Raw genomic sequence first — 24,666 nt, forward strand, 5'->3', positions numbered from 1 at the left:
GCTCTGCAGCCTCCCCATCCTGGAGACCAGCCCAAAGGGGTTTTGGATGGGCTTTTGAGGATTATTCCCTTCTCTCTTAGTTGATGAAACCTCAGGCTGGCTCCTGGGTTTGCTGGCAGTGTGATGTATTTTCTGGAGGTCAAGTCAAGAGAGATTTCTGGCTGAATATGTCAACTCTGCTCATAAAGATGCCCAGACATCCTCATCAGGGCTGTTTTTCTGCTGTCACCACGCATTGTCCAACAGCTTAACCACTGATGAAGGCACCCAGCCTGCACAGAAAATCTATCTCCTGCCCAGGGAGCCCGAGATCCTCATTTCCTACCTGAGGGGGGACCATAATTCCTCCAATCCCATAAGAACTGCAGTGCCACAGTGCTGGCATTGGGTCTCCCTCCAGCAGGTGACAAAGCTGAGGCACAGGGAGCTGCAGGAGTGGGGCTGGGTTCATCCTGAAGGAATGGCTTCCCCAGGGCTCAATCCACAGCTGAGAGCAGTTTTGCACCAGGAAAAGGAGGTTCCAGGGAGGGGGTTATTGCCAGGTCAGGAGCGGCCCTGTGTCACTTCCCTGTCCCTGTCCCTGTGCCTGGCTGCTCTGGCTGGGCTTCCTGCGGGAGATGAGCTGGATTCAGGGACCCCTTTGGCTCTGCTGGGAGCTGGGGTTCCTGCAGGAGATGAGGTGGATTCAGGGACCCCTTTGGCTCTGCTGGGAGCTGGGGTTCCTGCAGGAGATGAGGTGGATTCAGGGACCCCTTTGGCTCTGCTGGGAGCTGGGGTTCCACAGGAGATGAGGTGGATTCAGGGGTCCCTTTGGCTCTGCTGGGAGCTGGGGTTCCACAGGAGATGAGGTGGATTCAGGGGTCCCTTTGGCTCTGCTGGGAGCTGGGGTTCCACAGGAGATGAAGGTGGATTCAGGGGTCCCTTTGGCTCTGCTGGGAGCTGGGGTTCCACAGGAGGGCTCAGCAGTGCCATGCCCTGCCTGGGCACCACCCCACTGCCTGCAGGCCATGGTTTCACATCTGCCAGCCCTGTGAGCTCCCACCCTCTCCCACTCACATCCCCAGCCCAAAGCTTCTCCAGCACTTCCACTCCCAACCTTTCCTGTCTCCATCCTATTTTCAGGAGTTTTGAACACAAACCAGCTCCCCTCACCTTTGAACTGAGCAACACTTGATTCTGCTGCTGAGATCACAGATTCTGCCAGCACAGGAACACAAAATTCCCAGACTGGCCCAGCCCAAGGGCTGTTTATCCAAGATTCCAGCTGCCCCTGAGAGCCCCCCTCAGACAGGGGGGAAAACCAGGCAAAGGCAGCACCTCCACAGGGCAGGAATATTTGGGATAATCCTGGAAGAGCTCTCATTTCCACTCATTTGTGTCCCTAGTTTTGATGGCAGTGTTCAAATGCTGACTACACTAATATATAATACTATTTCATTATTATTATTATTATTATTATTATTATTATTATTATTATTATTATTATTATTATTATTATTATATTAATATATCAATATATTATATAATTATATTATAATATAATTATAATTATTATATTAATATTAATAATAATAATTATTATTATTATTATTATTATTATTATTATTATTATTATTATTATTATTATTATTATTATTATTATTATAAATATAAGTATTATATAAAATACTTCACTTTTGGGAAAAATCCTCTGGAATTTTGTACTCAAGCCCAGACATTTTCATGCAGTGGATGTTGCCCTTGGGGACATGGGTTAGTGGTGGCCTTGGCAGTGCTGGGGAATGGTTGGACTGTCACCAAAGGGGTCACCAATTATCACCAAAGGGGTATTGGGGACAGCAAAGGTGACACAGAGACTCCATCATCAGAAGGCATGAAAAGACATTTTATTATTAGAAATCCACAGTTCTTATAGAAACAATGGTGGGCCTAAGACCTGATTGGCCTGTAAGAATCTTCTCTCACTTATTGGTCAAGAAGGGACAACTCTTTCTTGTAAACATCTCTGACAAACAGAGATTGGCTGCCAGGTGCAGAGATTGAGATAATAATTAATTCTTTCTCTGAGCTTTCTCACAGCTCTCCAGGAAAATCCTGGAGAGAGCAGTGTCTCTGTTCAGAGGGTTTGTGATTACCACAGGACTCAGTGATCTTGGAGGGCTTTTCCAGCCCTAATGATTCTGTGGCTGCAATGAGTTAAATAAGGAGGTTGTGGCAAGTTTGGAGCCTGGGGAAGAGGAGGCCCAGGAGGGTTCATTTCACCCTTTTGCTGAGCAGGGATGTGTTTCCTCATCCATGGGCAGTGTTTTTCTGGGTGATCCTTATCAAAAGGGGTAAAATTGGGTGACTGTGACCTTCCAAACCTTTCTTTGTCCTTGTCACCCTGGCTGGTTGCTCTCTGTGCCTTTTTCTCCAGGTAATCCAAAACCCAAAATGTTGGTGAAAAACACACCAAAGCATCTCATGGTCATTATGGGGCTCTTCCAAGCCGGGATATTTGATGAGAAAACAAGGATTTTTGGGTCCCCTGTGCCTTGTGGTGAGGATGAGCTGGACTTGCAGCTCCCAGGCTCACTGGGAGGGCTGGGCTGGATTTAAACCAAGCTGTGCTGGGCCATCTGAAACTGGACTCCAGCAATCAGGCAGACTTTGGGAAATCAGCACTTAGTGCTGCCTTTGAGTGGGTCAAATGGCACTTTGCTTTGGAGGCAGCTCATGGAGGGTGGCTGTGTAATTTTGTTTTCATTTAATTTTGTTTTTCACTGAATATAAATGAAAAGCCAATCTCCTCTCCTGACCTGTCAGACACAGATGGAGATGGATTTGGAAATCTCCTTGTTTGGGGGTGGTTTTCCATCCTAAGCAGCTTCTCCTGCTCATCTGCTGAGCCACCAAAGGGCAGCTGTTGATTTATTACCCCTGGTGTTTGATCCATGGGCTTCAGCTTATCCTGGGCACCCAGCTCTCCTCTAATGCCAGCCCATTAGCAGGGAGAGCTGCTCTGCACTGTAATTACAGCCAACGTGACATTCCTGCATATTTCCCTTCCTCAGACCTTCAGATTTCCCCAGGCTCCCCATCACAAAGAGCAGCTCGATTCCCCCAGCCATTCCCTGGCCACTTTCCCTCTCCTGGGAAAGGGAGGGATGAGGCTCATGTTAAATAAAGTGGGAAGGAAGGAGTTTGCTCATGAAGCTCTTCAAAGGCCAAGAAGTCTTCAAGAAGGCTGAGCCAGCCCCCAGCAGCACACAGAAACCTCAGATCTGTGGATAAGGCAGCAGCCCAGGCATGAAAACAGAATTTAGGTGAAAATTAATGTCCCAGATGGGAAATAAAGGAGGCTCTGATTGGAAGAGCAAAAATTAGTGCCCAACTTGGAAATAAAAGGCAAAAGTGGATACAAAAAGCTGAGCATGAAGTGTCTGCACAATTCCATGAACCAGCCAAATGAAAACCTCATCACTTCCTACCCTGCCTGATTTTGGAGTTATTTTTTGCACCAGATCTTCTCTGAGCAAACAACCTGGCAGATTGCCTTCCCAGTCTTTCAAGCAATTTGTAAAGCTAAAACCTTGTCTGGCAGGTAGGTTGGGAAACAACCCAGCAGAAATGGGTTGGTTTTTCACCACCATCATGATCACATTAATTTAATTTTTTTTCCTGCAGTACGTGGAAGGTGACTTAGAGTACATTGAAGTGTACAGCAGCTTCACAGGAGCATTTTTCTGGGATGCAAAAGAAGCCTGAGAACTTTCTACCCATTTTTCCCCCAAGAGACCAGGCACAAATGAGTTCTTTCTGATTTTTGTGCTTGAAGGATCTGAAGAATGTCCGTTCATTTGATTTTTTTTTTAATTTCTAATTTAAAAAACATTGGAGAAACGAGGTTAAAAATCATTTGTGTTCTCCCTGATCATGTTTTCAACTGCCATTTATGCCCCAACCAGGACAAAAGCAGAGGGGCTCCAGCCCTCGGTGTTTATGACAAATACAAATATCCTGGGGAAAGCCAAAGCTGTGAAATCACACCCTGACCCTTGGTGAGTGTGGTCCAGGTGAGCCTGATCCCCATGGGAATCTCATGAAGCAGCAGCTCCTCACAAAGCCTAATTACTTCTTACCAGAGGGGGAAAAAGTGACTTAGGTCCATCTGCCAGGTGGACCTAACACAAGGATGTGAGGATTTGAGTTTAAAATATGTGATAGAAGCTTTAGTGCCAAGTTCTGCTAACAAAACCTCAGGAAAAAGAAGAGTAGAACATGAAGAATGAAAATACGAATATTGAAAAAAAACCAACAACAACAACAAAAAAAACCAACAACAAAAAAACAAACAAAAAAAAAAACCAAACCAAACAATCAAAAAAACAAAGCAGAAAAAAAAACCAAATAAAAAAATCCCAAAAAATCAACCAACTAAAAAATACCCCAAAAACCAACAAGCCCAACCACCATTTCATCTACAACACAATGGCTGATGGCTGAAAGGGCCAACAGAGGGAAAGATGAGTAGAGATGATTATTCATATGTTGAGAACCTGACAGGGTCTGTACTCAATGCCTGCAGCCCCAGCTGATGGCTTGCCCATTGCCACCAAAACCTGCACCAAAATCACCAGTTTCCCTTCCTTTCCAAGAAAATTTCCACTTTTGTACTGATGAACAGGAGAAAAAACCCCAGATCCTCAAGTGTGGGCTGTGGGATGGGGAGATGTTTCCATGGAGGTGAGCTCATGTCCTAGGGAATAAGTACAGGTGCATTTTCCTTCAGGTTTGGTTGCTGGAAATGGGAGTGGGCAGGGAGAAAAGTTAATCCCTAGTGGATAAATGTCTGAGCTCCCACCAGAGAGGCTGCTCCTCGCTGGGTCCCTGCTCAGTTCAAAGCCACCCCACCTCCAGCAGCACCTTTGTGCTGCCTAACATTAATGTATAAATATTAATGATATTTACTTAGTGTCTCAGTGTAGTGTTTACCTCAGCTGTGGAATTTATTTTACTGATTTTACAGCTTTGGCTTTCCCCCACATATTTCATCATCAGTGAGTGTAACTCAGAGCAGAGCAGGGGAATGGTTCCTTCCTTCTTTAATCCCCCTGAAGAAGTGGGATTGCTGACACCTTCTTGAATTGGTGAATTATTCAAGGTTTACTGTCTCATGGATTTATGGCATAAGAAACCTAGTCTCTAAACACATCTCCTATTTTCTAATGTAACTATTTCAGGTCATTATTTATTCTTTCAGGATTTATTGCTCTTCCCTTGCTTTTGATTGCTTTTTCAATCATGTGCATGAGCATTGCTCACTACAGAGTCCATGTCTGTCTGTCTTCTAAGCTTGGGCAGTTTGAAGTGAAAAACTGGGAACTGCTCTGCAAAATGTCCTCAGACATGCACAGATGAGCCTGACATGTCGATGATTTTCAGCTCAATCCACCCTGAGGTACAGATGACTCTGAGGAAGAGCTGTGGCTGCTCCATCCAGTGTTAATGCAGAGATTTGTGGTCACAGCTGCCATTCCTTGGTCCATGGGACATCACCAGTGTCAGCACAGGAACCTCACACTGCTCCTCCTTGGTGATCAACATGGAAACTGCTGTGGGTTATGTCACTTCTGCCTGGCCTCTGGGCATGGCAATGGGCTGGGGACACTCAGCAGCCACCACGCTGTCCCCAAAGGCTGTAATGTCACAGAATCATGGAATCAATTGCGGTACAAGAGCCCTGTGAGACCATTGAGTCCAACCTGGGACCCAGCCCTACCAAGGCAACCACATGAGAGCCCTGAGTGTCACACCCAGGCTTAGCTTGAATGTCACTATAGGACATGAAAGAACACAAGTGCACACCGCTGCTCTCAAGGTGAAGAGAAAAGGGAAGTTTAATTTCTGACTCCAACATTTATAGTTTTCCAACAGTGACAGTGCCACCTCTCCAACGACACTGGACAAACCAACAGTCCATCAAATTTCTCCTCCTCCATAAAGGAATGCAAACCAATCAGTTATTTACAGAAAGTGTGTGAGAAAGTTCGCTACAAGAATGTCAACACCTTCTAAGAAGGCTTAGAAAATCTTAAAAAACCAGGGTGACACTTGAACACCTCCTGCCACAGTGAATCCACCCCACACATCCACACACATGAGTACCCCATTCTAATATCTCATCACCCTTTATGGGAAGAAATTCCTCCTTAAATATGACTAAAACCTCTCTTGGCACATTTAAAACTTTGCCTTCTTGTCCTGTCCCTCATTCCCTGGAAGCAGAGCCCGACCCCCCTGGCTCCATCTCCTGCCATGCTGTTGAGGAGAGTGAGGACATCCTCTCTGAGCCTCCTCTTCTCCAGGCTGAGTCCCCCAGTTCCCTCAATTTTATGATTGGCTTTTTGCAAATATTAAAATGAATATTATATGTGTTGAGTTAGAAAGTAATGCTGCATTAATTCTCTTAAGTAGTGTGTTAAATACAGTTTTAGGTTATAAAAAATGTTAAAATACAAACTGTGCTATGTAGGATTTTTTTTAAAGAAAGGACTTGCAGCGAGGTAGCAGCCACAGGACACCTGAATCTTTCAGAGAAAAAGAATTTATTGCTCTCTTATCAGAAGAAACAAACTTCTTCCCGTTTCGAAGGCGCTGTTAGGATTCAGAGGAAGAAGTTGATGATGACCAGACAGAATCCTGTATTTGAATGGAATTTATGCATCATGTATGAGGTGTATGGCTGTGCAACAGGCTGTTGTTTTTAAGGGTTAATCCTCTGTTAACGTGGGTCCTTTTTCAGGCCTGTGCTGCCCACAAAAGGTACTCGGACATCTCTTTGTCTTTATTGTCTCATATTGTCCTAATTCAAATTGTCCAAATTATTATTACTCTAATTGTATTACTATTTTTATGACCCTTTTATTACTATTAAACTTTGAAAATTTTAAAACCAAGTGATTGGTGGTTTTCACACTGGCTCTGCTTCCAAGGAACAAGGGACAGGACAAAAAGACACAGTCTTAAGTGCGCCAGGTGAGGTTTAGGTTGGACACTAAGAAGAATTTCTTCCCTGAAAGGCTGATACTAGAATGCGCTGCCCACGCGTGTGGTGGATTCGCTGTGGCGGGAGGTGTTTGAGGAAGGCCTGGACATGGCCCTCAGTGCTCTGGTGTGGCTGCCACGGTGGCGATGGACATGGCTCTTAGTGCTCTGGTGTGGCTGCCACGGTGGCGATGGACATGGCTCTTAGTGCTCTGGTGTGGTTGCCACGGTGGCAATGGACATGGCTCTTAGTGCTCTGGTGTGGCTGCCACGGTGGCGATGGACATGGCTCTTAGTGCTCTGGTGTGGTTGCCACGGTGGCGATGGCTCGCGGGTTGCCTCGCTGATCTCAGCGCGCTCTTGCCCTCAGTTTATCCCGCCATGCCGTGATTCGGTGTCCTGCCCGCCGCACGCTTCGCTTCCCGCGAGGTTTGGCCTCGCCGCGCCGCCGTAGCGCCCGCAGCGCGTTGCCTCAGAGCGGCGGCGGCCGCGGCTCCCGGCGATGTCGTTCCGCGATCTCCGCAGTGAGCGCGGCCGGGCCGGGCGGGACGCGGCACCCCCGGCTGGGCCTCCCGGGGGGCTCCGCTGCTCCGCTGGGCCGCACACGGAGCTGAGGGGGATGCGGGGCTGAGCCCGCCGGTCCCTGCCGGGGAGGGGTCCCCGCTGCCGGGGGTGGCGCAGCCCTGCAGGGCGGGATTTCCCCGCCCGTAGGGAACAAATTGAACGCTGTGTGTGCAGGGAGAGGCTGTGTCTGCCTTGTTCCAGCTCCGGGAATCTCCTTAGAAACGCCTGTTTTCACTTGGGCGTGTTTTCTGTTTAAATGATAGGATTTCTATTAATTATTGAGGTTTAATTTTTTTAACAGTACTTGTATGGCATGGTAACTAAGCAGCACTCTGTGGGAGATGGCAATCTTGGCAAAGCCCTTATTGGCTATAAAAGAAGAAATCCCTGCTCTTCCTCATTTTTCAGATTTTACTGAGATGATGAGGGCGCTGGGGTATCCTCGACTGATATCCATGGAGAATTTCCACACCCCAAACTTCATGCTTGTGTCAGAAGTGCTGCTGTGGCTGGTGAAAAGGTTGGTGATGAGGCCAACAAATGTTGGGCTGATGCTGAGATGTGGGGAGTGTGCTTGGGAACTGATGGTGTGCTGTGAAATGAGGGAAGTCAGGGGTATTTAATCATTCTTTGAGCTCTGCTCTTCTAAATACCAGAGTGAAATGTGATGGTTTGCAGAATTTTGGCTTAATGACACAGTCTGGAGTAGCAAACCTAGTGGCTGCCAGAGGTTTCACCCTGACTATGAGCACACTCATTTAAAAGTAGCCTTAATCTCTCTCACATATTCTCCAAATTCCTCAGCCATCCTGTCCATGTCTGACCTTTTATCCAAACAGGGTGATCTGTTGTGGGAAATTCACCAAAACCCAGCCAGTTCTTGCCTTGTTGTTCAGCCTGGTATTGTCCTGCATCCACGTGTTTAAAAGAAATAAAATGCTTTGGTTCTAATCTTCTACTGCCCAGCTGCAGTTTTACACCCACTTAACCCATTAACAGACTTTGGTTAAATATTTCTGGATCCTGAAGTGTTATTTGAATTATACATTATCTTCTCTCTCCTGATTAAATGTAAAATTAAGAGGTTTTAAATGTAAAATTAAGAGGTTTTTTAAGATTATAAGGTAGAACACTATAATTGAAACCAACATTGACCAGTTTTCCTGATTGCTATTTTTTGGCCTGGATTAATAATTAATATCCATTAAGTTGTTAGAAATTTGCTGAATACTCTTGCAGTTGTAATGAAATAGGGATATACTCACAACCATTCAGAACTACTTGGATTAAGTTGCCTAAATAATCTTTCAAATGCTGCTGTCACACTGAGGGTCCAAATCACTGAATTTCCTTTTGTCCTTCCCTGCAGCCTGGCCACTTCTAGAAGTTTCTGCATCTCACTGATGTTTTTTTAAGCATTTCACAGATTTCAGTTTGCTTTTCCATAAATTTCCTTCACTTGTGAAGGGAGGATGTTTGAAATGATGTCTGGCTCTGAACTTGTGCAGTGTGTCAGCTTTTACAGCTCCTGCAGTTTGTACAAACCCCCCGTGTGCATCCAGCTCTGCGTGCCCCAGGCTGCAGCAGGAATTTATTTACACATTTATTCTCCAGTCTGTGCTTACTTTGAGTTTGATTTTTGTCTCACAGATGTTGCCAGAACCTTGTTCTGATCTTCAGCTGTTGTTTGCACAGGTATGAACCTCAGAGTGACATTCCTGGGGATGTGGAGACAGAGCAGGACCGGGTTTTCTTCATTAAAGCTGTGGCTCAGTTCATGGTGAGTGTGCCCAGGAGCTGTGCTCGGGCTGAAACCCTGAAAATCTGAAATCCTGGTTCCATGGCAGATTTAGAGCTTTCTCTTAACCCCACAGAGCTTCCCTGCAAAGGGTGGCTGAGTTTGTGCTGCATTCTGCTGCTGCTTTATCCCTGCAAGTGTCCAAGACCAGGCTGGACAGGGCTTGGAGCAGCCTGGGATGGTGGCAGCTGTCCCTGCTCATGGCAGGGGGGGATCTGGATGAGCTTTAAGGTCCCTTCCAACCCAAACCATTCCACAATTCTGTGATCCTGTGTCCTGTGATGCTGGAAATTTGAAGAGGCCAGGGCAGGCTGTTACTGACATTCTGTACTTCTCTCTGCAGAGCTGGGATCTAAATATGATATTGGGATCTAAATACAATATTGAGATCTAAACTGGGATAGAAGCCAATGTTCATTCCAGTATTCACTTGGATCTGAATATGATACTGGGATCTAAATTGGGATCTAAACCAATATTCATTCCAGTATTCACTTGGATCTGAATATGATACTGGGATCTAAATTGGGATCTAAACCAATATTCATTCCAATGATCACTGGGATCTAAATATGATACTGGGATCTAAATACAATATTAGGATCTAAACTGGGATAGAAGCCAATATTCATTCCAGTATTCACTGGGATCTAAATATGATATTGGGATCTAAATACAATATTGGGATCTAAACCAATGTTCATTCCAACATTCACTGGGATCTAAATATGATACTGTGATCTAAATACAATATTAGGATCTAAACTGGGATAGAAACCATTATTCATTCCAGTATTCACTGGGATCTAAATATGATATTGGGATCTAAATTGGGATCTAAACCAATATTCATTCCAGTATTCACTGGGATCTAAATATGATACTGGGATCTAAATTGGGATCTAAACCAATATTCATTCCAATATTCACTGGGATCTAAATACAATATTGGGATCTAAACCAATGTTCATTCCAGTATTCACTGGGATCTAAATATAATTTGTGATCTAAATACAATATTGGGATCTAAATTGGGATCTAAATCAATATTCATTCCAATATTCACTGGGATCTAAATATGATACTGGGATCTAAATAGAATATTGGGATCTAAATTGGGATCTAAACCAATGTTCATCCTTATCTCTCCTAATTTATGAAAGGCAACAGTGGAAGACACAGCTGTAGATGGGAAATGTTTTTAAACCATTTAAATTGTTTTAGAAGAGATCCCACCTTGGTTATTGCTAACTTTGGATGCCTGATTCTTTTCTGTGCTTCAATTATGATAATTTCTGGTGTTTTCATGATGATATAGAATCATGTATTGGTTGTATGAGATTTCCCATAGATCAGGGCATGTGGGTTTTTCTCAGATCAATTTTTTTATGCATGAGCATATTTGGATTGGGCCATCAAATTTTTTAGTCTATTGGAATAAAATAGCATTGTCCTTCATAAACTTAATGTTATTTGGAAGCAGTGGGAGCCTTTGATGTTATCACACACTTAGATTAACACTCTTCATTATGTGAAAAGACCTTCCTGGGGCTGCAGTTGGATCTGGAAGCAATGGAAATTTTTATCCTTATACCAAAGCTGAATTGCAATACTTTTTTAAAAAATCTTAAAACATATTAAAATGTCATTTTAACAATATTTCTCTTGTCATTTGTGAATAGTTAGCACCATAAATTCTCTTAATTTTTCCATGTTCAGAGCAGGGTACATTCCTGTACATATGAGAATGTACTTTTGAGCCTTGGAGCATCTTAAGATGAACAGGTCTGTTTTGTTTTGGAGGGTTTCCCCCTCCAAGCACAAGTCTGGAAGCAGAAATAATATGATGCTTTTCAATAGCTGATTTCATGTCAGAAATCCCAGGGGTTTTGAAGAATTACATAATATGATTCAGAAAATGAAATTAATGGAAATTACTTTAGTCATCCTGTACTTATTCTCAGTTAATATTACAAGTTAGTGTGAGGATTATTGTAGGTTTTCAGCATTTTCAGCATGAGAGAAGCTTGTAGATATTTCCTTAATCATTCACTGTCCATGCAGTCCACAATTATCTTCCCCAGGAGTTAATGGCTTTATGCATCCGTGGGCAGATGGGAGATGTGATGGAGACAGAATTGTCTCAGAAGAGAATGGCAGGACAGATCCATCACCAGGGAATGGAGCTGGAGCTTTGCTCTGCTTTACTGAACAAGCACTGAGGAGGTGTTAATTTTCCACACTAATTAACTGCTGCTCTGTGTTCCTGGCAGTTTGAGAACTTACCAAAAGTGCCCACACCCCAAAGTTCTGAAGTGCCTGCAAGGTTGCCTTAGGTGGGTTTTTAATCAATTCCCCCCCTAGAGCTGCCCTGATCAGTGGGGCTCAATACCTGGCTCCTGCCTAAACCCACCTGGATCCAAATTTGAGGCAGAGTGCAACAAAAAGCCTCTAATGAGTTCATCTCGTAGAAATTCATTCACGAAAACAAACTCAGCAACCTAAGGGCACAAAACCTTTTGCAAGAGTCAGAGATTACAGAAAATTTGGCTTCATGATATTAATAAAGCAGATTGTGAAGTTAAGCAAATTTTCTGGCTGTGGCTGCTGTTCTTACTGAATATTTATATTTTTGGTGCATTTTAACCATCTGATCTTCAGAATAAACAGCTGTGGTTTCTAATAGTTCTGTAAAACTAAAAGTGTTATATAATAAAACAGCAAATCAAATAGGTGTCTCAAAGATGAAGTGGTGGAGGTGACTTTCCAAACATGAAGTTGTCTTCTTGACTCCACAGTATCATTGTGCCAGTCTGAAAAATATATATACTTGTCTGTGCTTTTTTTCTCTTTTTAAGTAGCCTTTGAATGAAAAACATTTTTTTCCTCTTACTAGACATTGATTTTACTCTCTTGAGGGTGAATGAAGCTGAAAATAGAACTTCTGTCTCTAACAACATCTTTTATAATTTAGTGCATCAGTCCCCTTTGGATAGGGGATGTTTAACAGAGTCTGTCAATTTAATGACCACTTCTCCTATAATGGAATACTTGCTGTTTCTGCAATTAATTTTTTAGATTGCTTCTACTGCAAGGGAATGGAGGTGAACTTACCTGGCTTTTCACTTTGTCTTGGCTCATTTGAGATCATTCTGAGACCAGCATTTCAAAAACAATTTGGGATTTTTTGTACTGTGAGTCTCGTATTCCCTTGCCTCAGGTGCACAACACCAGGAGGCTGTTCTGGAAGTTTGGGCTTCAATTTTCAGGAATCACAGAAGATCCTGAGTTGGAACCTTGAGCTCTGGCAGCCTTGGGGCTGTGCCCATCCCCTGGGGAGCCTGTTCAGTGCCCCACCACCCTCTGGGGGAAGGAGCTTTTCCTGAGCTGCAGCCTGACCTTCTCCTAACACAGCTCCAGCCATTCCCTGGGCACTGTCTCTGCAGACAGACACAAAGAGTCATTTCCTCTGCTAGGTTGAGATTTTGGGATGAAAGAGGCTAGAGGAAAATATTTATTGGGAATTAAAAACTTATTTTAAAGTCAAAAGTCTTGACAAAATACGCCTGGATAAGCATGGGCCAGCATCCATTTGCTTTGTTTCTTTGGCAAAGCTGGAGCCAAATCCATGGTTTGAAGTGTGGTGCTTTCTCTTTAGTTTCACAGGGAGCTTATAATGGTATTGTACCAAATATTGTAATGCCTGAGTGTCTTCCCCCAGCTTGAAGATCCTGCTCTGTCAGAGCCTGAGGAAATGTGAATTCCTTCCAGGAGCACTGTGAAACCAAAGCTGTGTAATACCACCAGTGACTCATGGATAGGCTCTATCTGCTGCACCATTCCCAAAGGAGAAGCATTTCAGCAGAAGTTTCATCTTAAAAATACACCGAAAAGCAGATGTTAAGTCACTTTTGTGCTTCATGTGTCATTTTTAAGCTACGTTTTTGGATCCACAGATGGTGATTAGTTGTTTTTTTTTTGCCTCCTTGTTTTGTTATGCCACCACAAAGACTTCCTCAAAGTTTAATCTGAAATTTGTGGTTGGCTCCTTGAGGCTATTCATTATAATATAAACTTACCAGGAATTTCAAGAACAACATTTGTGTCCTTTCTCTGACAGACAGTAATTTTCCCCCTTTATTACTTTGAAGCACAAAAAGATAATATTAGAATTTTTTGTATTTTTTTCCTTATTGTTCTGTCTGTACCCTTCAGAGATGGAAGGCAAGGGAATAAAATCACTAATATCATAGCAGGGAAAAAAATGGAGAGAAGCAATAAAACATTTGGAAGGTGCTGCTGGAAGAGAAGACAGTTAAATTAGGATAACTGATCTCATTCTTGCAACTCATTAAGGGTGAAATTTACCTCTCTGCAGCATCATCACAAGATCTGGGCAGCACTTACTTTCCACTTAAACTTAATTTGAATTGAAATGGTGCATAGGGGTTTTGCTGATCTTTATTCAGGGAAGAAATGATGATAGTTTGAGGGTTTTTCTGCAAATGTTCTGACATGCAGAAAGAGCACAGCTTTCTGAAAAATTTCTTCTAGAAATGCCAGTATTATGATGAGACAAACTGGGGGTCCAAACAGGAGGAGTTACTCTATACAGCAGAATAATTGTGCCCCCAAAAAGAGCTTTGAGTGCAGAAAACTGAGGATTTTTATTGCTGGCTGGGGCTCTGTACAAATCACAAACAGGACAGGACTGCTGGGAATGTGCCTTGAGCTGTTTGATGTTCCAGCATCAGTCTCATTACATGGGTGTGACAATGGGAAGATGCCACCAGCTCACATCCCAGGCAGCAGACCAAGAACTCAATGTCACAACTCACTTTAAGAGTTTTCTGACCAATCCCACAAAGCAAAAGCACATTGACAGTAGTTCTATCCAACCACTATAAGCACAGGTACCTTTGGGTAAACAATGCTTGCTTATTTTGGATACAAGACCTGCTTGTGAGCCCTAAAACACAATGCACAGAGCTCCATTATTAAGCTTCAAACTTCCTAATATCTCGCTAGATAAACTTTTCTGCAGCTTAGGGAGTTATTCTAGACAAGCATTAATACACAGACCATTGTTCTATTTATCCTTACTTTTCTACTTTTTAAATAATTTTTCTGCTGACCTATCCCATGGCTACTGCTTAGCTCCAATCACAGTTCTGCTGTCTCTGAGGTCTGCCTTTTTCAGCTTTCCCAAAACCCTCTGATTTTATGGATTCCCACAGATTTTGTTCTTTTGTGACTGTTGAATTGTTTGTTTCTTGCCAAGGCTACCAAGGCTCCCATCAAGCTGAACACCAGAAGCTGTACCAGGCCGATGGGAATTATTCTGTACAGCAGAATAATTGGTGCCCCCAAAAAGAGCTTTGAGCACAGATAACCGAGGATTCTGTTCTTTGTGAATGCTGAATTGTTTCTTTCTTGCCCAAGGCTACCAAGGCTCACATCAAGCTGAACACCAAGAAGCTGTACCAGGCTGATGGCCACGCTGTGAAGGAGCTGCTCAAGGTCACCTCAGTGCTCTATGGGGCCATGAACACCCAGGGAGGGGAGCGTGCTCACCTCCCCGAGGAGGACAGCACCAAGTTCAAGTTTGATCTGGGCTCCAAAGTAAGCAAAACTGCCACTCTTGTGTTCACTTGGGAAAACTCATCTGTTTTCTAGCTGGGTTTTAAGTGGAGAACGTTCTGGCAAGGGTTTTAAGTCAGACTTTCAGGAGGTGGGGTTATATGACTCTGTGAATTGTTTTAATCTCTGAATTCTCAACCAGAAACATAATACAAGGTATCTTGGTTTGGAAAGACAGGTGTCTGCTAAGGAAGGCAGGAGCCTCCCCTGAAATGGAAACTGTAAACCCCCTCCCTCCCATTTGTTATAAATTTGACATTAAGGGGGAGGCTCTCAGGCAATGATATGGGAGCAGGAATAACAGTTCTTTTATTAGGGAAGAAAATAAAAGGATAAAATAAACAATGCAGTAAATTAAAACAACAGTGACAGAGTCAGAACACAGCCTGACACCCTGTGGGTCAGGGTGTTGGCAGCAGTCCCATTGGAATTGTGGCTCAGCCCTCCTGCAGTGTCAGGGGTGGTTCTGCTGGAGCAGGGATCCTGTAGAAAAGGGTGGAGTCTTCCTCTGAAGATCCAGGGGAAGAGGCAGCTGCTGTTCCTCTGGGCAATCCAGTGGAGAAGCCGTGCTGGTGTCCCAAAATCTCAGATTATATCCAGGTAGGAATGCTTGGCTCCTCCCTCTGGGTGGAGCATTTCCCAATGGGATGCTGAAATTCCTGTCAGTCATGCAGTGACATCAATGGCCTGTTATCAGCAGGTGTCTCCCCAGAGGGAGGATTGCTTGTGGAAGAGATAAGAAAACTGCCCACTTAACAGAAGACAGCTGCCATTCCTCTAACAGATGGTAAATAGAACACAAATTGCTTGGCAATCCAGGACACAAGGCAACAGTGGCACAAAACTGGTTCTCTTTGTGTTAAAATCCTGTTGACACCATAGAAATATTGGAGTAGGCTGGAATAAAGATTATTTTCTACCTACTAAACTTTTGCAGCAGGAGGAGCTTGCAAAATACTGACTGAAAGTTGATTTTCTGCATTGAAAGAAAGGGAAATCTTCCTGTGACCCTAACAGACATCACAGCTGTTCAAGCCCTTAAAATAAAAACCATCTCTTGATATTTTAAAAGCACCTTCTCTAAAAACTAAAAAAAAAATAACAACCAAACCAAAATACCAAAAACCCAGCACTTTGCTAAATAAGAGGAATTTCTGTTACTACTTCTGTGAAAGATGTCCCTGCCCATGGCAGGAGTGGGACTGGATGGGCTTTAGGGTCTCTTCCTGTGATTCTTGAGAAAATGGCAGACCCAGAAGTGATTCTCCTCTCTGTAAGTCTGATGTGCCTCTCTGAAAAAATAACAAAGAAACACTTGGTAGATGCTCAAAAGTTCATTATTTCCATTGCAGGCTTTTGGTATATGAAGTTTTTACTTCTGCTCATGAAAAGGGAGATATTCCCCTTTGTCCTGGGCAGCACATGAATCAACAGTTGGCTGAGCCACAGTTCTGAGGAGATTTGTGGGGTTTTTTTCCTTGACCTAAAGTATTTGGGGTTTCCCTCAGAAAGCTGTACCTGACAGAGCCTCACCTGGACTGTTTCAAGCCAAGAGAGACTCTGTCCACTCTGATTCTGGTGCACAACCTCTGGCAGAGTTTAGACCTCCAGTGCAATTTTGACATCAGAATGAGAAAGGCCATGGTGGATATTCTTTGTGATGTTGGGGATTCTGCTATTCAGTGCTGTTGCTGTGTTCCCAGATTGCTGATTTGAAGGCAGCTAGACAGCTTGCCTCTGAAATCACCTCCAAAGGAGCAGTCCTGTATGACTTACTTGGCAAAGAGGTGGAGCTGAGGGTAAGTACACACTGGAGAGTGTGGAGAAACTTGTGTTCACTGGGTGTCTCAAAGGAAAAAGGGGAAAAAGTCTCAGTTCTTATTAATGTCTGCATCTGACATGAATATCCTGTGAGTTTGAAGGAATGGGCCTGACAGTTTGCATTTCCTTCTACTCCTGTTCATGGCTGCACTGCAGGGAGCCTGAGAGAGCAGCTTGGCATTTCTCTTCAGCAGAAGACTGAAATACTCCCTGTTTGGAATACATGTGCAGGCTGTGGTGCTGGGGATGGATATTCTAACAGATAAATTATGAGTGCTGTTAGTTTTCCAAGGGCAAGGCTCATTATTTTTGTGGCAGGAGCTGGAGGCTTCACAGCCTGCAGGGTACATGTTCTTCAGCTTAGCTGGAGAAGAAGGAAAATCAAAAGCTGGTGTGTGAAGTCAGTGCACACTGCCAGGAAGTCTTGCCATTATTTTCTTCAGTGCCTTTATCTGCAGTGCTGGAGGTTCTTCATTTTCTGAAAAGGGACTTGAAAGGAGGGAGACCCTGCATGGTGTTGGAAATGTTCAGATGTCTGAGGTGGAGGGAGTGCACCCTTCAGAGCTCTAAACTCTGAGCCTCCACAATTAATGCTCCCAGATCCTTGTGTGATGGAGTACAGGTGTTCAAAGGGTGGCTGACAGCCTGGCAAGTTCCTCCATGGACACTGCCTTTCCTGCTGGATCCATGCATCACTGTGCTGTGCAGGGGGTTCATACTTCAGAGGAGAGGGAGAAGTGATAATCCAGTTTAACTCAACATGCAGCACTGCCCCAGAACTGTTAACCAGTTACTTCTCCTCTTGCACTCTGCCTAATTTCTTGGCTTTGAAGGAGTTTTCACACAGCTGCTGTGTGATGTGTTAATATTTGCTTTAGTGGAGCATTGAGCCCTTTTGCTCTGAGAACAGCATCCCTGTAATCCCTGTAACTCTGCTAAAAGTCAAATATAGATCAGTTTAGGCATTTTTAAAAGTACTCAAGCATTGGTTTGAATTGGGTGTTGTTTAGTCACTTGAAATCAAGGCTTTGAGGACACTGAGTTTAGAACTGGGCCCTGGAAAAGGGCCAGGCACAAGTGGAATGTGCTGAAAGCAAGAGCTGAAAAATGAGGAGATGAGAAAGTGCTTCAGTGCAGGCACTTCTCAGTGGGGCCATGAAGAGCTGTGGAGTGGGAGCCTGCTTAGAGGGGCCATTTCTGACAGGATTGGATTTCTCAGAGAGAGCAGTGAGCACGTGTTCCTTGTGGCTGAGCACACAAGCTGGGGCCAGCTGATCCTGCCCAGGTGCACAGGTTGTGTTTGGCAAAAAGGTTTGGCAGATGGAACTTGCTGTCTTTAGGAAATGCTGTCCTGGGAAAGGTGACCTTGTGTGCCATTAGCTCTGGGTGCATGGCCTAAAGGCAGCAGGTGACAGTGACAGCACAGGGAGAGCCTCCAGAGAGCTGCAGAAGATGCTTTTGGGCTTTGTTCCTTATGGTTTGGGGCTGGTTCCAAGGTTTTTCAGTTATTGTTAAACCTGAAGGACCCATTTTTGGCTGGCATGTTAAATGTCAAGTTTGGGGCATGCAACAAACTTGAGACTTGAGTGTGTAGCAAAGCAAACAGGTTTCAGATTAAAAGTCAGGAGGTTGCAGGAACCAGTTTGGCAGTGGAATTTGTAATTTTTAATTATCAGCCCCCAGTTCTGCCTTTCACCTGAATGATGAAATTTGCCCATCCCAGGAGAGGCTTGGAGCCAAACACTGCTGGGTTTTTCCATCACTGTTGGGTCTGGGCTTCTTGTCAGTGCTGAGGGCAGTCAGGAACTGCCCTTCCTCATCTGCCACATTCTCCCTGGATCCTTCATGAGGAGGATCAGGAGACCTCAGCAATGGCATCCTCTGCCTGCCCTTCCCACCCCATTCCAGGTGGGGAAGAATTGAAGCTCATTCTTGCTTTGGGTGGGGAGTAGAGCTTTGCTGGTAGACACCAAATTAGTTGCCATTAAAATAAATATTACTTTTATTGCTGTTTAATGTGCAGATTATAGATTTCCATTGGTTATTTTCTTCTGGCAGGGCCTGGCTAATTAATGCTCACACTAATTGGCACTGCCAGAGGGTTTGTGCTGTTGAAGGGCAGGGGAGCAGTGGTTTAGTTTTTTATTCCATTTTATCTCCTGAGACCTGTTGCATGTGCCAGAATCTATCAACAGCTGTCATAGTGTTTAAAGGAATTTGAAAACATGGGAATTTTATGTTCCCTGAACCTCTTTTCACTTTCTTTTTCCAATCCATTCATTTCCAAATATTTAAATAAAAGCTCTTCCTACCTAAGCTTCAACAGGCTGATGATAAATCTTATTTCTATCCTAAGTGAAGATGGCTTCATTTTCCAGGAACTATAAAGGAAATGCCAGCATTTGGCACTAATGGGTTGACTCGATCTGTTTTCAGTCTGAGCAGCTTTTGGGGAAAGATCATTGGGGAAAACTGAAGTAAAACTCATTATTTCCTTTGGAAATGTTGACTCTAATTTGCTCCACAACCTTTACCTTCTTTGTTGGAGTCTTTTTGTACATAATTTGTTAGAAACTGTATAGAAAAACTTCATACATTAGATAAATTTCATTGCTCCTAGTCATGAAACACTTTTTTAAAATAAATTACTTTCTGAATGAAAACAAATTTCAGCTAGAGAAGAATTTAGAGGAATGGTTTTGTTAGATTTATTGCAGCTAGAGAGTGCTGTAAATGTATGTACATATTTTTGAGGAAGAGTCTGATTTCTTGGAAATGTGGTTCTGTGCCTTTCTGTAGCCTTTGCAAATACCTTATTCCCTGACTGAATGTACAGTTCTGGATATTTAAACTGCTTCCCAAGTTAATCTGTAATGCTAAAAAAGAATCTTTCATTAACAGCAGAGGAAGAAACAAAACCTACAGGGTTTGCTGAATTCAGACTATGGGAGAAAAAAAATCCCAAACAGCCCCCAAAGCTGGATTGTCAGATGAAAATCCCAAATAGAATTACTGAGTTCTGTGGGAGCTGTGTTGTTTCTAGCCCAGCTGTGGAGGAGGATAGTGTAGGTTATTGGTGTCCTGTGGCAGTGCTGGAGATACAGAATTTTTATTTAAAAACACATTTAAGCATTACATTTGGAAGGTCATTTGCAGCTTCCAGTCTTGCTGGTCCAATCCTGGAGCACAGGAATTGCAGCTGGGATTTGTGGAGTTAAGTGGAGCTGATGAATGAGCTTGGTACCACACAGTGAGATCCCTAAATGAAAAGCCAATTCCATGCAAATTCCATGCATGGAGAAATAAATCTTCATCTTTATTGTTTCCTTTCGTGCCAGGGGCATTTTCTCAGCATTTCATTGCTATGTAACTTTAATTTTCAGAATATTTACAGTTACCTTTGCAAGAATAACCAGGCATGTTGAGTTTTTTGCATGGGGGAGGTGGGGTTGATTGGATTTGAGATAGGGATGAGAGATTTTGTTTGGATTTCTTTCTCTGTCTTCCTACACAGTACCAAATGAATGGAGAAAAGAAGCTGTTGAAAATACCAGTCTGTGATTAAGACTGTCAAACCCCAAATCAAGAAAAGTAGCGAGGGAATTAATGTCAGCACTCAGGCAAAATGCAGCACTGCTTCCCTGTGCACTCCCTTCTCTGGGATCTACACAGCTGCCATTCTGCACATGGAAAAGATGTTGGAAAAGCCAGTGGTGCTGTGTACCCTAAAAACATGGCAAGGGGTGGGGGGAAATGGCCCCGTTAACCTTTGGGGGAAGGGAGGGGTGATGAGCTGCTCCAAATCATTCTTCAGCTCAAAATAAAGCAGTACTAAGATTTTCAAGGGCTCAGTTGAGGAAGGGTTCTCTTGAATTATCCTACAGTGGAAATCCAAAAGGAAAAATTCCTGGCTGTTTTTAACTCTTGAGTGCCTCCCACTCTGCTTCTGCCAGAGGTCCTGGGCCACACTAGCAGGAGCCTGTCAGGGAGCTGCCCTGCTCAGACTTGCTGAATTATTGGATGTGGGAAGATAATGGAGCAAAAAATATTCCAGAAGAAAACTGCCTCTGTGCTGCTGGCAGGCAGAAAGATTTCTGACCTTCTCTGGCTTATTTTCATTTTATTTACCTCTTAATTAGCTGGAAGCCCCATAAAACTGAAGAAAAATGAAGATAATATTTTCTTTTAAGGCTTTTAGCTTGTGCTGAAGATGGACAATGCAGTGGGTTTGTGTTCTAATGCTCCTTTTGGCACTTTGCCCATCTGTGCCCTTGAACAAAGTGTTTATTCCCTGTATCCACTCCTGTAAATAAAGGAATTGCTGAATTTGGTAGGTTAAAGCTTTTAACAGCCACGTGAAGTGTTTGCCACTCTGTGGAGAAAAATTCTGGGCATTGCTCCCTGGTATTGTTATGGATGCCCACAGCACCAGCTTGTTCCCAAACTGATGGGAGGCACTGAGGATCTTGTTACCAGCTCAGCCGGGAAAGGCTGGAATTGAGCTCTGCAGAGAGCCTGAGGCATTTAGGGACAGCTGTGGAACTGAGGCAGTGTGAGCTCAGCACCAGGCCTTGCACTAAGGACATTTCACTTGGATCTCTTTATTCCCACCTTTTGGATTAAAGAGCTTTTCCTTCTTCCCCTTTCCTTTCCTTTCCTTTCCTTTCCTTTCCTTTCCTTTCCTTTCCTTTCCTTTCCTTTCCTTTCCTTTCCTTTCCTTTCCTTTCCTTTCCTTTCCTTTCCTTTCCTTTCCTTTCCTTTCCTTTCCTTTCCTTTCCTTTCCTTTCCTTTCCTTTCCTTTCCTTTCCTTTCCTTTCCTTTCCTTTCCTTTCCTTTCCTTTCCTTTCCTTTCCTTTCCTTTTCCTTTTCCTTTTCCTTTCCCTTTCCCTTTTCCTTTTCCTTTTCCTTTCCTTTCCCTTTCCCTTTCCCTTTCCCTTTTTTTTCCTCCTTCCTTCCCTCCCTCTTTCCCCCTCCCAGCACAGCAGCTGGGGGGAGAGGGAGATGTGATTTCAGAGATGCCTCCATCACTCTCTGCTCTTTGGAACTTTACTGCAAAAACTCATTTGATTGGGAATGTTTGAAGCATTTTTCCGCCTGCCAAATGTTCCTTCTGGATACGAGACACTGCCTGAGGGAGGCTGATAAATGAATTTCTCTCATTTCGTGGGCTTTGGTTACAGAGCTGCCACACACAGAACTTGTAGTGGAAATTTGTAACTTGAAATTGCCACAACTCTGGAGAATTACTTGGTTTGCTTCAGTTTTTTTGAACAGTCCTGCTTCTAACTCAAGCCTAACCCATCATTCTGAGGAAGAGGGCTTATTGCAAACTGGGAATCCAAAATTAACCCTTGCACCTGTGATCCACTGTTGAATCAATATAGCTTTAACCAGAACTGCAGTTGTGTGTATGTATTTAAAGTCAGAAATCATTTTGTATCACCTTCCCAGGAGTATTTAGCTTGAAGAAATGCATCAGCTGTAAAGCAGTGGGTGGCACATTTCTCCTGGCATTTTGGGGACTGGTGATGTCCAGTGGAAGGTGTCCCTGGGAGCTTTCAGGTCTCTTCCAATCCTGCCCTTTTTTTCCTTTGTGAACCAACCAACAATGCCCATGCAAGGCCATTTCTAGCTGATTGTATTTGGAATTTGGAATATAGAATTTGTTTGGAATTTGGTATTTGGAATTTCACTCACAGGCTTAGCTTCTGCTCTGGAACAAGAAGTTCCTTGTCGTGTTCCCACAGTCTGGAGAGACATCCCAGGCCACCTCCTGGCCAAGGAGCCATGAAGTGACCTCCTTAGTGCTGAGGACTTATCCAAGCTCTGCCAATGCAGTCTGTCCTCAAACCTTGCACAAAGTAAATGAAAGGTGAGGATTCTGAGGGTGTGGAAAGATCACAGGAGGCACATCCTGGGGTTTGTCAGCTGAGCATCATCTCCAGAGCCAGAAGATGGATGGAGCTGGTGAGGGAGGGAGCAGAGCAGTGTGAATTCATCCCTGTCAGAAAGCTTTAAAGTTCCCTTTCCTGCCTCAGCAGAACCACATGCAGGTTACGTCTGATTCTTTTTAATCCATTGAAAAATTAAGTTTTCCACTTGCTTCTGTCTCCCAGACCTCCTTGTGGCATGGGTTTTACCTGCTGGGATAGCTGAGGGTTTGGGGCACTGATTGAGGCTCTGCATTGCTGAGTAGGGAAATGTCTTTGTGGACACCCTTTGGAGACTGCTGAGATGAGCTGGACACCAAGCAGCATCGTCTGGAAGCAGCAAAATTCTCATTTGCCATGACTTTAATGCCTTGAGGGGGCAGATGGGCTGTTGGGAAGGGTCAGATTCCTTCAGAGAGATGAATGTCCCTCATGAGCCACCCTATTCTGCTATCACCGTGCCAAATGACCCCTGGATTGGCCAGATGTGATCCCAGCATGGGTGAGTGAATTCTCTGAGTAACAAACCCCTACAGGAGAGCTTTGTGGCCTGCAGGGACAGCTGGAATTGCCAGGGCCCTGGGGATTGCAGGGATCAGGGGATGGGGGGTTGGTTGGATTGAGGCTGAAGTGGCAGTGAGGAGTCACAAACTTCTGTGTGCATCAGGCTTGGAACTCCTGGAAAACAAAGAAAGATTTAACCTATGGTCAAAAACTCAGAAAAAGAACCATGGAATGGTTGGGGTTGGAAAGGACCTTGAAGATCACCTTGTTCCACCCCTGCCATGGGCAGGGCCACCTTCCACTGTCCCAGGGGACTCCAAGCCCCATCCAGCCTGGCCTTGGCACTTCCAGGGATGGGGCAGCCACAGCAAGACCAGTGTGCTAGGAGAAAAGCTTTAATTTCTGTTCCTTACCACAAAAAAGGTGTTTAGAAAGCTCTGCTAGACTTTGAGCACATCAAAACACCACATTTATCATCAATGACTTGCTTGCTGGTCATGCCTAATTCCTTCTCTTGGTCCCTTCCTGCAGTTTAGAGGAAGAGTGCATCCACTTTTCCATGCATCAGGCACACTGGGAGCTGCTTTATCAGCTTCTGGTCCATAAAAATGGAAATCCATTACCAGTTGAAAATGCCTTCCTGGGCATATTTGCAGAATGGGTTTTGCAATAGTGGCTCTTCATTGTTAACTGGGAATGAAGGAATTCCCAGTGAGGGAAGTAGTGGGTGCATTTGCAAAGGGTCTTTCTTGAAAAGAAATATTAAAGATAAAACTTTCCTCTCTGACAGTGTTCACAGGGTTACAGGAAATGGCCCAGTGACTGTTACCCAGGGAAGCTGTGACAGACATCCACAAAAAAAAATATCAGTGGTTTGATAGACTCAACAAATATTTATGTTTCCATTCTATTTCCACTAAATATTACTATTTTTCCATAATATTTAATATCTTTTCCACTTAGACTTGTTTCTCCAGAGAGTCCAAGTTAGGTTAGAGGCTCTGTTGTAACACTGAAGTTACTCTGCCCATTCCAAGGCAGATTTTTAGGGATGAGCTGTGTGCACAGAGGATTCTCCTCTCCATCTCTTGGGGTGTGAGGGCTTAATTGCCCTGAACTTCTCCTTTCCCAGGCTAACCCTGATTCCACAGTCTGAAAATACAAATTCCAGTGTTTCCCCTGCTCTGCATTTCCCTGACAGATTTTTGCAGACAGGTGTGGCTGTAGGACTGAACCTTGTAGAAAATGAGGTGGATTTCTGTGCAAGGCTGTGGTGTGTACATGGAACTTCAGGGCTCTTAGAGGGAAGACAGAAGAAGGAAAGGCATTGAACTTGCATCAGTTATTCCAGCTCAAAGGGCAGATCCTCAGAAGTTTCTCCAA

At 44.0% G+C, this 24,666-nt stretch overlaps 1 protein-coding gene across 4 annotated transcripts in view; it reads left to right on the top strand.

Annotated features, from left to right (window-relative positions):
- The first annotated feature begins 7,462 nt into the window (after positions 1-7,462).
- CLUAP1 (clusterin associated protein 1) overlaps positions 7,463-24,666 on the top strand; it is a 63,193-nt gene continuing 45,989 nt past the window's right edge. For 2 of the 4 annotated variants that reach the window (XM_066560806.1, XM_066560807.1), the window contains exons 1-5: positions 7,463-7,550; positions 7,999-8,110; positions 9,286-9,370; positions 14,831-15,010; positions 16,732-16,827. In XM_066560806.1, coding sequence (XP_066416903.1) covers positions 7,529-7,550; positions 7,999-8,110; positions 9,286-9,370; positions 14,831-15,010; positions 16,732-16,827 — 495 coding nt within the window. In that variant the 5' untranslated portion in view covers positions 7,463-7,528. Of the gene's footprint in view, positions 7,551-7,633; positions 8,111-9,285; positions 9,371-14,830; positions 15,011-16,731; positions 16,828-24,666 lie in introns of those variants that run through there. The other 2 variants (XM_066560804.1, XM_066560805.1) reach the window with 2 other exon arrangements.

The sequence above is a fragment of the Molothrus aeneus genome, chromosome 16 (assembly GCF_037042795.1).
Source record: "Molothrus aeneus isolate 106 chromosome 16, BPBGC_Maene_1.0, whole genome shotgun sequence".
In the NCBI taxonomy this organism is placed as follows: Eukaryota; Metazoa; Chordata; class Aves; order Passeriformes; family Icteridae; genus Molothrus; species Molothrus aeneus.